Here is a 14,778-nt window from a genome sequence, read left to right as displayed (position 1 = left end):
CAGGGCCTGTCCTGGGACACGTCCAGCTCCTCTCTGGTGGCAGCGACCTGGAGAAGCCACAGGGCAACTGCCAGGAGCTCCAACCCAAGGGAGAAGTCACAGGATCATGGAATGACTGGAAAAGGTTGGAAAAGGTCTTGAAGATCACTGGGTGGGAATACTCCCCAGCACTGCCAAGGCCACCGCTGCCCCATGTCCCCAAGAGCCACAGCCACAGGGCTCTGAAATCCCACCACTAATGGGGACTCCAAACCTCCCTGGGCACTTCCAAGGCCTTTCCATGTAGGAATGTCCCCAGTGCCCACCCTGAGGCTCCCCTGGGGCCGTTCCCTCTGCTCCTGTCCCTGTTCCCTGGAGCAGAGCCCGACCCCCCCGGCTGTCCCCTCCTGGCAGGAGCTGTGCAGAGCCACAAGGGCCCCTGAGCCTCCTCTGCTCCAGGCTGAGCCCCTTCCCAGCTCCCTCAGGGATTCTGCAGCCCCTTCCCAGCTCCCTCAGGGATTCTGCAGCCCCTTCCCAGCTCCCTCAGGGATTCTGCAGCCCCTTCCCAGCTCCCTCAGGGATTCTGCAGCCCCTTCCCAGCTCCCTCAGGGATTCTGCAGCCCCTTCCCAGCTCCCTCAGGGATTCTGCAGCCCCTTCCCAGCTCCCTCAGGAATTCTCCAGCCCCTTCCCAGCTCCCTCAGCAATTCTGCAGCCCCTTCCCAGCTCTGTTCCTGCCCTGGCCATGCTCCAGCCCCTCCAAGGCTCTCCAGAGTTTCTCCAGCCCTGGAGGTGCCCCGGCAGTCCCAGCACAGGGGACAAGGGCAGGACAAGTTCTCAGAGAGGTTCTGGAATCTTGGAGGTTTTCAACACAAGCTGGGATAAAGCCCTGAACAGCCTGGGCTGCTCTCAGAGCTGCTTCCAAGGAGTCATGGAATAGTTTGGGTGGAAAGGGACCTTAAAGAGCATCTTCATCCCTCTCCATCCATGGCACGGACACCTCCCACTGTCCCAGGCTGCTCCAAGCCCCAACATCTCACCTGGCCTTGGGCACTGCCAGGGATCCAGGGGCAGCCACAGCTGCTCTGGGAATTCCAGCCCAGCCCCTGCCCACCCTCCCAGCCAGCAATTCCTTGCCCAGATCCCACCTATCCCTAATTCCAGGAGGTCAGACCAGAAGCCCCTGAGATCCCTCCCCAGAGACTGATCCCACAAAGAAATTCCATCAATTTCCCCAGTCAGGACAATCAGAGCTGGCCACTGAGAGCAGGATGGGACTGAGGGGATGAATCCAGCCCTAAATCCAGACCCCAGGACATTCCCAGCCCTGGGAAAGCTCAGCGCTGGCACTGAGAGCCCCAGGGATGGGACTGAGGGGATGAATCCAGCCCTAAATCCAGACCCCAGGACATTCCCAGCCCTGGGAAAGCTCAGCGCTGGCACTGAGAGCCCCAGGGATGGGACTGAGGGGATGAATCCAGCCCTAAATCCAGACCCCAGGACATTCCCAGCCCTGGGAAAGCTCAGCGCTGGCACTGAGAGCCCCAGGGATGGGACTGAGAGGATGAATCCAGCCCTAAATCCAGACCCCAGCACATTCCCAGCCCTGGGAAAGCTCAGCGCTGGCACTGAGAGCCCCAGGGATGGGACTGAGGGGATGAATCCAGCCCTAAATCCAGACCCCAGCACATTCCCAGCCCTGGGAAAGCTCTGCTGCTCCCCCTCCCTCAGCTGACGAGGAGTCTGCATCCGGGCTATTGCAGGAAAACCTCCATGGCTCAGAGTGGATTTTTTTTATTTTATTTTTCCCCTCCCTTTCCACGTTTCCACGTCTGTTTTCCAAGGGGAATATTTCAAGCCCTGTGATGCTATCAACCAGCGCTGATTTCTGCGCTTTGATCGCAGCCAAGCGCTTTTTCTCCCGAGGAAAAAAAAAAAAGAAAAAAAAGGAGGTCAGGGGGTCAAAGGAGCGCTGTGACAATTCCCAAAGTTCACCCTGCTGCCACCAGGGCCAGGCTCCATTAGCACGTAGGACAGGGTGGTTATCACAGGTCACTGACACCGGCCCGCTCTAATGGCTTTTCCTGTGGCCTTATCAATGGCGTGCACAAAGTGGCTCCCCCCAGCCTTCCCCTATGATCTCAGAGCTCTGTTTACAGCTATCTCCCCGCACCAGGCACCAGCCCAGGCAGCAGACGCTGAGAAATGCCAGGACACGGCCACGGGACAGGCTGCAAAGTGCCTGAGATGGACAAGGAGTCACCAGAGAGGGATTTGTTGTTTTTTTTTTTTTTCCACTGCGCGCCCCGCTCCTTTCCAAAAAATATATATAAAGTTTTTGAGCTCTCAAGGCAAGCTTGACAAGCCCGAGCTCTGAAACAGAAGAACCACAGAGTTTCCATGGTGGGGTTTGTGTTGCGCTGTGGAATAAAAGGAACAAGTGGTGCTACAAAGAGAAAAAAGGTTTGGTTTCATCTGAAAGGCAGGGCTGGGTGGCTCTCGTTGTTGCAGTTGTGGTTCCTAAAGAGCCTCCCTGGTGCCTTGAAAGGAGAACTTCAATTGTTCTGCTCCCTCTGCAAAGCACAAATATTTTTGGTGGGGATGCTGAGCCCCCGAGAGGGTGGGGAGGGAGTGGGAGCCCCAGCCCCATGGATGAGCTGAGCCCCCCTGCCCAACCCATCCCAAAAAAGCAGGAGAAGGAGGATTGGGGCAGGCAGCACCAGCAGCATCACACCTGGGAGAGGAATGAAAATGATTCAAGTGCAGGGCTGGCAGGAGAACCAGGATCCACAGGATCCCCCATTCCCAACAGAATCTGCTCCATGTGGCCATCCCAGGTGGGAATTCCACGGGCTCACCTTGAGCCCAGGGACCCCTGAGCAGCTCCTGCAGCAAAACCTTGTGATTCCAGCGATAATCCCAAAACAAAACCTCGTTTCTCCTCCCAAGGCTGCACTGGCTGGGCACTAAGAGATACAAAACTTGTCCTTCCCTAAAATTCCCAAGGAGAGCTGTTCCAAAAGGATACAGACTATCCACCCTGACAAGATAGTCCTACGTGGATTGTCTGCAGTAAAATAGGGGGGTTATTATTAACCTTGCTTTTTTTTTAACCTTTTTAATGCACTTTGTGCATCAAAGCAGCTCGAGGGTTGGGGGAGAGGCAGCACAGATAAAAATGTCAGTGCTGAGATAGGACAAATTTATAGTAAATCCCTGGCAGCTCCCATTTATCTAAATTATCCAGCTCTGGATTCTCCAGAAATCCTTCGGCAGCTCCAGTTTTTAAGGCTGTTTTTACCTCAGAATCCGCTCCCTTTTTCTTTCTGCCTTGTTGCCTCTGTTTTTGGACACTTGTTCTTTCCCCTAAAATGACCCCTTTGTAGCTGGGATCAAAGAGCTGGGAGTGTCAATCCCAGTGTCTTCAGGAACATGTGAAGAACCTCAAAGTAATTGGGAAGCAATTAGCACCGAGCTAAAAAAACCCCCCCCGCCGAGGCAGAGCCTAAATGAGCACTAACAGGCACCAGCCCCGCTCAGGGAAGAGTTTAAGGGACTTAAATCACCCTCAGCTGCCTCCTGACAACTTTTTGGGAGCACCTTCAGTGCAGCCCACTCTCCCTTGAGTTTTTTCTTGGCTTTTTTTTTTTTTAAATTTCATTCCTTTCTGCTTTGGGTTCGCTCTTTGCTTTCTGCCTCGCTGCAGCTTAGGGGAAACATGAAACACAAAACTGCTTTTCATTTTGTGTTGTGTAAAGCGAAGCCATCCCATGTCTTGGCCTGGAAATCCAAGGCACCCAGCAGCTGCTGAGATGCTCCTGCAGATAAACCAGCTGGCCCAGGCCTCACCTCTCCTCCTTTATTTTGGATATTGATCAAAGCAGCCCCAGCATTACACAGACTTTGGCCAGAGGCAGCACAAAGGATCGACCCATCGATGGTGAAATCACGTCCTGGGTTTGCTTTGAGATCACAATATTGCCATTTTCCACAGCCCCTGTGCCAGGAGGGGACGGAGCTGATGCCACCAGCCCGGGCTGCTGATGGCCTGAGATGGGCCAGGGCTGCTGAGCTCGGCCTGGGCTGGGCTTGGGCTCAGGATCAGCAAAAACCAGGCCAGACCTGGTCCAACTGACCCTGAAATCCCTGGATTTGCTGTTGGTGTGCCTTTCCAAAACATTTTACTGCAATGGGATGGAGGCACCCTGAAGATTTTGGGATGTTTTATCCCAGATCTCAGAGATCCAAACCCTTCCCATGCTCATCTGTCCCTCAGGCAGCCCCTTCCTCCCCAGGAAAGGAACTGGGATGAACAGTCCCATAAAACATGAGCGTGGAGCTCAGGATCAGCTCAAACCAGGCCAGACCCCAAAATTCTCATGCCTTAGACTTGCTGCCAGTGCCCTCCTTAAATCGTTCACAGATTCCCAGACTGCTTTGGGATGGAGGCACCCTAAAGATGTTGAGATGTTTTATCCCAGACCTGCAGAAATCCAAACCCTTCCCATGCTCATCTCTCCCTCAGGCAGCCCCTTCCTCCCCAGGGAAGGAATTGGGATGAACAATCCCATAAAACATCCCAGGAGAGCCTGAAAAGGCTGAACAGACCCTGGGGTGGGCTGAGGGCTCAGGATCAGCTCAAACCAGGCCAGGCCTTGCCCAACTAATCCTGAAATTCCCATCTTTGGATTTGCTGCCAGTGCCCCTCCTTAAATCATTCACAGATTCCCAGACTGGTTCGGGATGGAGGCACCCTAAAAACCCAGGCTTTGGCCAACTGACCCTGAAATTCCCACCTTTGGATTTGGTCCCCCTTCTTAAATCATTCACAAACTCCCAGACTGGTTTGGGATGAAGACACACTAAATAAGTTGGGATGTTTTATCCCAGATCAGCAGAAATCCAAACCCTCCCCACACCCATCTCTCCCTCAGGCAGCCCCTTCCTCCCCAGGGAAGGAATTGGGATGAACAATCCCATAAAACATCCCAGGAGAGCCTGAAAAGGCTGAACAGAACCTGGGCTGGGCTGAGGGCTCAGGGTCAGCTCAAACCAGGCCAGGCCTTGCCCAACTAATCCTGAAATTCCCATCTTTGGATTTGCTGCCAGTCCCTCTCCTTAAATTGTTCACAGATTCTCAGACTGGTTTGGGATGGAGGCACCCTGAAGGTTTTGGGATGTTTTGTTTGATATCTGCAGAAATCCACGCTCATCTCTCCCTCAGGACAGCGTCAGACAGCCCCTTCCTCCCCAGGGAAGGAATTGGGATGAACAATCCCATAAAACATCCCAGGAGAGCCTGAAAAGGCTGAACAGACCCTGGGGTGGGCTGAGGGCTCAGGGTCAGCTCAAACCTGCCCAGACCTTGCCCAAATGACCCCAAAATTCTCATGCCTTAGACTTGCTGCCAGTGCCCTCCTAAAACCATTCACAGATTCCCAGACTGGTTCAGGATGGAGACACCCTAAAGAAGTTGGGATGTTTTGTTTGATATCTGCAGAGATCCAAACCTTTCCCATGCCCATCTCTCCCTCAGGCAGCCCCTTCCTCCCCAGGGAAGGAATTGGGATGAACAATCCCATAAAACATCCCAGGAGAGCCTGTCCTGCCCCGCAGCCGCCACCACGCCAAGGTCCAGCTCTCAATTAACCCCCGCCTGACCTTCCTTCACTTTCTTTCCCCCTGCTCTGCCCTTCCTGCCAAAGTTCAGCGTTTCCTGGAAAAGTCTCCGTGCCTGTTGGATGTTGTCCTTCGCCTTGGTTGCCGAGGGAAGGATTTGCAGGATTTACAGGTGCCTGGCCCCCTCTGGAAGCCCATGACCGCGGGCTGACCCCCCGGTACAATATGTGAACTCCTGCCCTGCTGATAAGGCTGCCAGATAGGAGCAGGAGTTTGCAAATAATCCTTTGGGAATTTATAAGCAGCGCAGCCATAAAACCGAGGTGACTGGAAGGTCGATTTCACTAAAAATAATAAATATCTCAATGTTTATTCAACGTGGGCCTTTTTAACTGCAGGCCAAGCTCCGAGATAACGCCATTGTAAATGACAAATATTGGGAGTTTTGGGGAACTATTACATTATGATCCTTCCGTCTGACACTGCCGGGGCCGTTCCCTCGATGCTGTGCAGGATCTCTGACACTGCTCCACCCGAGCTGGGCCTAGAAAGCCAGGCCAGGATTCAGGCTCAGGTCAGCAAAAGGGCAATTTGCTGCTCAGGGGTTTTTTTCCTCCTGCTCCTGGCTCCCTAAAACACCTTCCCTAGAGCTGTGCTTGGATTTCTGCTCATTGTGAATTCTCGTCCCTGTTTGCAGGGTCTGGAATGGGGATGAACAGGAGGAATAGGAGCAGGGGCTGGAATGGGAGCAGGGGCTGGCCCCAGCTCAGGGTGGGGACAGAGCTGCTGGCACTGAACCCCTGCCCTGCTTGAACCTCTCCAAGGAATCCCTGAGGTTGGAGAAATCCTCTGGGGCTGAATCCAACCATCCCCAGTGCTGTCCTGTGTGTCCCCAAGTGATGGTCAGGTTTTAACTGCGCTCTTGTGCTGCCCAAGGTGGATCCACTGAGGAGATCCTTTTCATAAATCCCTGCTTTATCCTGTAACTCTGCCCAGCCTCTGTTCTAGGTCACCCTTCCCAAGGCATCACAAGGGCCACGTCCCTGCAGGGATGGGGACTGCTGGAAAACCCTTCCCACAAAGGAATTTTCCCAATATCCGACCTAAACCTCCCCTGGCTGCTCCCTCTCATCCCACCCCATGTTCCCCCTGTCCCTTGTAGGGACACCACCACCCAGCCCCTGCACCATTCCCACCTCCAGAAGGAGACAATCCCACCCAGATCCATCCCATGGATCTGCTGCTTCCCCTGACACATTTCTGAGGATCAATCCCTTTTTCTGGTTAGAAAGACAACAAAATCCCCAATGCAGAGACAAACCCATTTCTGTTATGTGAAGCAAAGCAATTTCATGTCTTGGCCTTGAAATCCATGGAATGCAACCATTTGGAATGTTCAAAACTGCCCCATCCACCAGCAGAAGCTGCTGACCCTCCTCAGTACACCTTTGTGGACAATCACACCAGCAAATCCATAATAAATCCAAATCAAATCCATAATCAATCCAAATTAAATCCATATTAAATCCAAATTAAGTCCTTTTAAAATCCAAATTACATCAATAATAAATCCATATTAAACCTACATCAAACCCATATTAAACCCATATCAAATTCATATCAAATCCATATGAAACCCACACTCTCGTGTCAAACCAAGGCCTGGCAGCCCCTCGAACAGGATTCCTAATCCCATTTCCATGATCCCCATTCCTCCCTGAAGTTTTCCCAAATAAAGTGGCACTTTCAGCCCTCCCAGCCTTTCAGCTCCCTCCTAATTCCCAATTAACAAACTCCTGCTCCCTCCCAGCTCCGCCTGGAGCGCTGGGATATTCCTCCAAGATAAACACAGCCACACATTTTGGGGAGGGGAGCTTCTCATTCCATGAAAATCTCACGGCAACGTGGCCAAATGACCTAATTATGAACAGATGAGGGGCACAAAAAGATGTTTTATAGGAACGGGGCTTCTGACAGTTCCTTTCCTTCAGCAAACCCGTGTGGATCGCTGGAGACGCCGGGAACTGGGAAACAATTCCCTCTCCAGGCTGGGAAGGGAGGAAAGCTGGCAACACAGAGCTCCTTTCATCTCCTGCCTGGGATTTGGGCTGCCCAACCACAGGGGAGGAGCCCCACGACAGCTCCTGGGCTCCAACGGCCCTGGAAAAGGGATGCAGGTTCCCTGGAATGGCAGATTCAGGGCCTGGATGCTCCTGGAAGCTCCTGGAAGGTTGGAGGGTGGGCTTCATATGTCCCTAAAAAGAGATGAGGCTCCACAGATTCCTTGGATCAGGAGGTTCAAGGCTTGGATTCATCCCCAAAATTAAAATTTGGATGGTGAGCTCCCAAGGCCCTGGAAAAGCTAAGAGACTCCACAAGTTCCTTGGAATGGCAGATTCGGGGCTTGGATGCTCCTGGAAACATCCTCGGAATTCAGAGTTGGAGGGTGAGCTCCAAATGTCCCTAGAAAAGGATGAGGCTCCACAGTTTCCTTGGATCAGGAGATTCAAGGCTTGGATGCTCCTGGAAGCTCCTGGAAGGTTGGAGGGTGGGCTTCAAATGTCCCTAAAAAGAGATGAGACTCCACAAATTCCTTGGAATGGCAGATTCAGGGCTTGGATGCTCCTGGAAGCATCCTCAGAATTCAGAGTTGGAAGGGTGAGCTCCAAATGTCCCTAGAAAAGGATGAGGCTCCACAGTTTCCTTGGATCAGGAGATTCAAGGCTTGGATGCATCCCTGAAATTCAGAGTTGGAGAGTGAGTTCCAAAGGCCCTGAAAAAGGGATGAGACTCCACAAATTCCTTGGAATGGCAGATTCAGGGCTTGGATGCTCCTGGAAGCATCCTCAGAATTCAGAGTTGGAGGGGGAGCTCCAAAGGCCCAGGAAAAGGGATGAGACTCCCTGGCATGTCACATTCAAGGCTTGGATGCTCCTGGATACATTCTGGAAAAAAGGTCTATGGCACATTCAAGGCTTGGATGCAGCCCGAAATTCAGAGTGGGAGGGGGAGCTCCAAAGGCCCAGGAAAAGGGATGAGACTCCCTGGAATGTCACATTCAAGGCTTGGATGCTCCTGGATACATTCTGGAAAAAAGTTCTATGGCACATTCAAGGCTTGGAAGCATCCCTGAAATTGAAGGTTGGAGAGAAAGCTCCAAGGCCCAGGAAAAGGGAAGAGACCCCTGAAGTTCCTTGGAATGGGACAGTCAAGGCTTGGATTCATCCCCAAAATTAAAATTTGGAGGGTGAATTCCCAAGGCCCTGGGAAAGGGATGAGACTCCACAAGTTCCTTGGAATGGCAGATTCAGGACTTGGATGCTCCTGGAAGCATCCCTAAAATGGAAAGTTGGAGGGTGAGCTCCAAATGTCCCCAAAAAGAGATGAGGCTCCACAGCTTCTGTGGATCAGGAGATTCAAGGCTCAGATGCATCTCTGAAATTCAGAGTGGGAGGGGGAGCTCCAAAGGCCCTGGAAAAGGGATGAGACTCCACAGGTTCCTTGGATCAAGAGATTTAAGGCTTGGATGCTACTGGAAGCATCCCAAAAATTCCCAATTCAAATTTGGAGGATGAGCTCCAAAAGTTCATTATCTGCCTTCCTTATAAATTAATATTTTAAAAAATCACTGTACTCAGAATTCCCAGGAGCCAGCCTGTGGAAACAGGAGCTCCCTGGGACAGCTCCAAGGAACCATTTCCAGGCAAAAAACGAACTCCTGGCACAATCTGTGGGAATTTTCCCCTCAGGAATCTCAGTGATCCGGGCAAGGGTGGATTTGGGGATGGCAGCAAAGCTGCTCCTGTCAGACAGAGCTGGCAGGGCAGCGAAGGTCTCCAAGGTGCAGAAAATGATCCATTTCTGAGGAATTCCTGCCCCAAACTCCTCCTTTTCCATGGAATAGTGAAATTACTGTGGCCAAAGAAGAATTCTTGGAGCAAACAGCATCGGAATCTGACCAGTTCCTGCCCAAAACTCTCCCATTTTTCAGGGAATAACGAAATTGCTGCAACCAAAAAAAGTATTCCTGGAGAAAACAGCATCAGAATCCAAACATTTTCTCCCCCCAAACTCCTCCATTTGTACAGAATAACAAAGTTACTGAATGCAAAGAATCCTTGGAGAAAATGGTATCAGAGAATCCAACCAATCCCTGCCCAAAACTCTCCCATTCCCACAGAATAACAAAACTTCTGCATCCAGAGAGGAATTCTTGGAGGAAACAGCATCAGAATCCAACCAATTCCTCCCCAAAATTCCTCCATTACCAAAGAATAATGAAGGTAACAAATCCAAAGAGGAATTCTTGGAGAAAATAGTATCAGAATCCAACCAATTCCTGCCCAAAGTTCTCTCATTTCAATGGAATAATGAAGTTAATGAATCCAAAGAATTCTTGGAGCAAACAGCATCAGAATCCAACCAATTCCAACCCAAAACTCCTCCATTCCCATGGAATAACGGAATTCCTCCATCCAAAGAGGAATTCTTGGAGTAAACAGCATCAGAATCCAATCAATTCCTGCCCAAAACTCTCCCATTTCAATGGAATAATGAAGTTAATGGATCCAAAGAATTTTTGGAGCAAACAGCATCAGAATCCAACCAATTCCAACCCAAAACTCCTCCATTCCCATGGAATAACGGAATTCCTCCATCCAAAGAGGAATTCTTGGAGAAAACAATGTCAGAATCCAATCAATTCCTGCCCAAAACTCTCCCATTTCAATGGAATAATGAAGTTAATAGCTAAAAAAAATTTCTCAGAGATAATGGTACCAGAGAATCCAATCAATTCCTGCCCAAAACTCTCCCATTTCAATGGAATATCGAAGTTAATGGATCAAAAAAATTTCTCAGAGATAATGGTACCAGAGAATCAGTTCCTGCCCAAAACTCTCCCATTTTTCAGGGAATAACGAAATTGCTGCAACCAAAAAAAGTATTCCTGGAGAAAACAGCATCAGAATCCAAACATTTTCTCCCCCCAAACTCCTCCATTTGTACAGAATAACAAAGTTACTGAATGCAAAGAATCCTTGGAGAAAATGGTATCAGAGAATCCAACCTATCCCTGCCCAAAACTCTCCCATTCCCACAGAATAACAAAATTTCTGCATCCAAAGAGGAATTCTTGGAGAAAACAATGTCAGAATCCAATCAATTCCTGCCCAAAACTCTCCCATTTCAATGGAATATCGAAGTTAATGGATCAAAAAAATTCTCAGAGATAATGGTACCAGAGAATCCAATCAATTCCTGCCCAAAACTCCTCCATTTCCATGGAATATTGAAATTACAGCATCCAAATAAGTATTGTTGGAGAAAACAGCATCAGAACCCAACAAATTCCTGCCCAAAATTCTCCCATTCCCATAGAATAACAAAATTCCTGCACCCAAAGAGGAATTCTTGGAGAAAACAATGTCAGAATCCGACCAATCCCTGCCCAAAATTTTCCTATTTCAATGGAATAATCAAGTTAAGGAAACCAAAGAATTCTTGGAGCAAATGGCATCACAATCCAACCAATTCCAACCCAAAACTCCTCAATTTCCAAGGAATAATGGAATTACTGGATCCAAAGGGGAATTCTTGGAGTAAACAGCATCAGAATCCAATCAATTCCTGCCCCAAACTCTCCCATTTCAATGGAATATCGAAGTTAATGGATCAAAAACATTTCTCAGAGATAATGGTACCAGAGAATCCAATCAATTCCTGCCCAAAATTCTCCCATTCCCATAGAATAATTCATTTTCCTTGGAGATAACAGCATCAGAATCCAACCAATCCCTGCCCAAAACTCCTCCATTCCCATGGAATAACGGAATTCCTGCACCCAAAGAGGAATTCTTGGAGAAAACAATGTCAGAATCCAACCAATTCCTGCCCCAAAACTCTCCCATTTCAATAGAATATCAAAGTTAATGGATCAAAAAAATTTCTCAGAGATAATGGTACCAGAGAATCCAATCAATTCCTGCCCAAAATTCTCCTATTCACACAGAATAATTCATTTTCCTTGGAAAAACAGCATCAGAATCCAACCAATCCCTGCCCCAAACTCTCCCATTTTCACTGAAAAATGGAATTCCTGCATCCAAAGAGGAATTCTTGCAGGAAACAGCATCAGAATCCAACCAATTCCTCACCGAAATTCCTCCATTTCCAAGGAACAATGGAATTCCTGGATCCAAAGAGGAATTCTTGGAGGAAAGCCCAACAACTACGAAATATAAACACATGAAAAAATCCAGATTTGGGACAGCAGGAGAAAATTCCTTTGCATTTCTGTGCCCTGCTGGAAGGAATTCCACAGATTTTCCCCACATTTTCCTCCCTCAGGGATGCACATCCCGGGATAAAGGAGGGAGGGGCAGCTCCATGGAATTCCCCAGAGCAGGAAAATCCCGGATTCACTCACCAGGACGGAGTAGATGTGGAGGCATCGATAGACCGGGGAGAAATCCACCAAATCCTGGGCTCCAGGCACCTAAAACAGGGAGAAAATCCATGAAAAACCTGGGACACTCACCAAAAATCCATGGATGAGGAAGTAAAACTGCAAGAAATTGAAATATGGATACATGGAACCCTAAAATATCACAGACAGACAAGTGAAACACGAAAAAAAATCACGTTTAAATAAGTTTGTTGCTCCAAAAAATCACATTTAAGTGAATGAAACTATGAAAAACTTAAATTTAAATAAGCCTCGCTCTAAATAATCCCATCTAGATGAATGCAAGTTATAAAAATTTCATTTATAAGTAAGTAGAAATGCAAAAAACTCAACTATGGGTAAGTGGAACTCTAAAGTATCACAGAGAGACAGATAAAATCCTAAAAAAAAATCACATTTAAATAAGTTTGTCGCTCCAAAAAATCACATTTTGGTGAATGAAACTAAAAAAAAATCAAATTTAAGTAAGTGTCACTCTAAAAAATCCAATCTAGGTGAGCACAAGTTATAAAAATTTCATTTATAAATAAGTAGAATGGCAAAAAATTTAAATATGGGTACGTGGAACTCTAAAATATCACAGAGAGACAAATAAAATCCTAAAAAAAAAATCACATTTAAATAAGTTTGCTCAAAAAAAATCACATTTAGATGAAGGAAACTATGAAAAAATTAAATTTAAATAAGCCTCACTCTAAAAAATCCAATCTAGGTGAGCACAAGTTATAAAAATTTCATTTATAAGTAAGTAGAAATGCAAAAAACTCAACTATGGGTAAGTGGAACTCTAAAATATCACAGAGAGACAAATAAAATCCTAAAAAAAAAAAATCACATTTAAATAAGTTTGTTGCTCCGAAAAATCACATTTAGGTGAATGAAACTATAAAAAAAATCAAATTTAAGTGTCACTCTAAAAAATCCAATCTAGGTGAGTGCAAGTTATAAAAATTTCATTTATAAGTAAGTAGAAGTGCAAAAAATTTAAATATGGGTAAGTGGAACTCTAAAATATCACAGAGAGACAAGTGAAATCCTAAAAAAAAATCACATTTAAATAAGTTTGTCGCTCCAAAAAATCACATTTAGGTGAATGAAACTAAAAAAAAAAATCAAATTTAAATAAGCCTCACTCTAAAAAATCCCATCCAGGTGAGTGCAAGTCATAAAAATTTCATTTATAAATAAGTAGAATGGCAAAAAATTTAAATATGGGTAAGTGGAACTCTAAAATATCACAGAGAGACAAATAAAATCCTAAAAAAAAAATCACATTTAAATAAGTTTGCTCAAAAAAAATCACATTTAGATGAAGGAAACTATGAAAAAATTAAATTTAAATAAGCCTCACTCTAAAAAATCCCATCTAGGTGAGTGCAAGTCATGAAAAATTTCATTTATAAATAAGTAGAACAGCAAAAAAATAAACATGGGGAAGTGGAATTCTAAAATATCACAGAGAGACAAATAAAATCCTAAAAAAAAAAAATCACATTTAAATAAGTTTGTTGCTCCGAAAAATCACATTTAGGTGAATGAAACTATAAAAAAAATCAAATTTAAGTGTCACTCTAAAAAATCCAATCTAGGTGAGTGCAAGTCACAAAAATTTCATTTATAAGTAAGTAGAACCGCAAAAAATTTAAATATGGGTAAGTGGAACTCTAAAATATCACAGAGAGACAACTGAAATCCTAAAAAAAACCAAATATAAATGAAAGTCACTCAAAAAAAAAATCACATTTAGGGGATTGTAGCTCTAAAGAAATTAAATTTAAATGAGTGTCAGTCCAAAAATCCCCATCCAGGTGAGTGTAGCTCATGAAAATTCCATGGATAAATAAGGAAAACTGAAAAAAACTTCAAAAGTGAAAGTGAAACACTAAAAAAATTTAAATACAGGCAAGTGAAACACCAAAATATTACATGGAGAGAACTGGAATCTTCCAAAAACATCAAGTATAAATAAAAGTCACTCTAAAAAAATCACACTGGGGTAAATGAAACTTAAAAAAAAAATCATATAAATCATATTTCCTTTATTAGAAATTATGTAAAAATATAATTTATCAAAATATTTTCTCAAGAATTATATAAATCAGTGTCACTCCGAAGTGCCACTTTTAGGTGAGTAAAACTCTAAAAAAGTAAAATTAAATAAATCCCATGCTAAAAAAATCACCACTAAAAAAATTTAAATACAGGCAAGTGAAACACCAAAATATTACATGGAGAGAACTGGAATCTTCCAAAAACATCAAGTATAAATAAAAGTCACTCTAAAAAAATCACACTGGGGTAAATGAAACTTAAAAAAAAAATCATATAAATCATATTTCCTTTATTAGAAATTATGTAAAAATATAATTTATCAAAATATTTTCTCAAGAATTATATAAATCAGTGTCACTCCGAAGTGCCACTTTTAGGTGAGTAAAACTCTAAAAAAATAAAATTAAATAAATCCCACACTAAAAAAATCACATTAACGAAAATGAAACACTAAAAAAAGTCACATCTAAATCAGTGTAACTCCAAAAAAATCACTTTTGGGTGAGTGAAGATCTAAAAATTTCCAATTTAAATAAATTCCACTCTAAAAAAATCACATGTAGATGAATATAACTCTTCAAAATTTAAATATAAATAAATTCCACTCTAAAAAAAAATCACATTTAGGTGAGTTCAACTCTAAAAAAATCTCATAAATTAACGC

The 14,778-nt window shown here is 45.5% G+C and overlaps 1 protein-coding gene across 6 annotated transcripts in view; it reads right to left on the bottom strand.

The window, feature by feature from the left end:
- EXOC6B (exocyst complex component 6B) overlaps positions 1-14,778 on the bottom strand; it is a 299,883-nt gene that overhangs the window by 141,137 nt on the left and 143,968 nt on the right. For all 6 annotated transcript variants that reach the window (XM_039723879.1, XM_039723889.1, XM_039723905.1 and 3 more), the window contains one exon: positions 12,024-12,092. In XM_039723879.1, coding sequence (XP_039579813.1) covers positions 12,024-12,092 — 69 coding nt within the window. The remainder of the gene's footprint in view (positions 1-12,023; positions 12,093-14,778) is intronic.

Source organism: Passer montanus, unplaced genomic scaffold (genome assembly GCF_014805655.1).
Source record: "Passer montanus isolate IOZ18808 unplaced genomic scaffold, ASM1480565v1 scaffold109, whole genome shotgun sequence".
NCBI classification, from domain to species: Eukaryota; Metazoa; Chordata; class Aves; order Passeriformes; family Passeridae; genus Passer; species Passer montanus.
The sequence above is the reverse complement of the archived record's forward strand: the minus strand, read 5'-3'. Positions and strand labels throughout refer to the sequence as shown.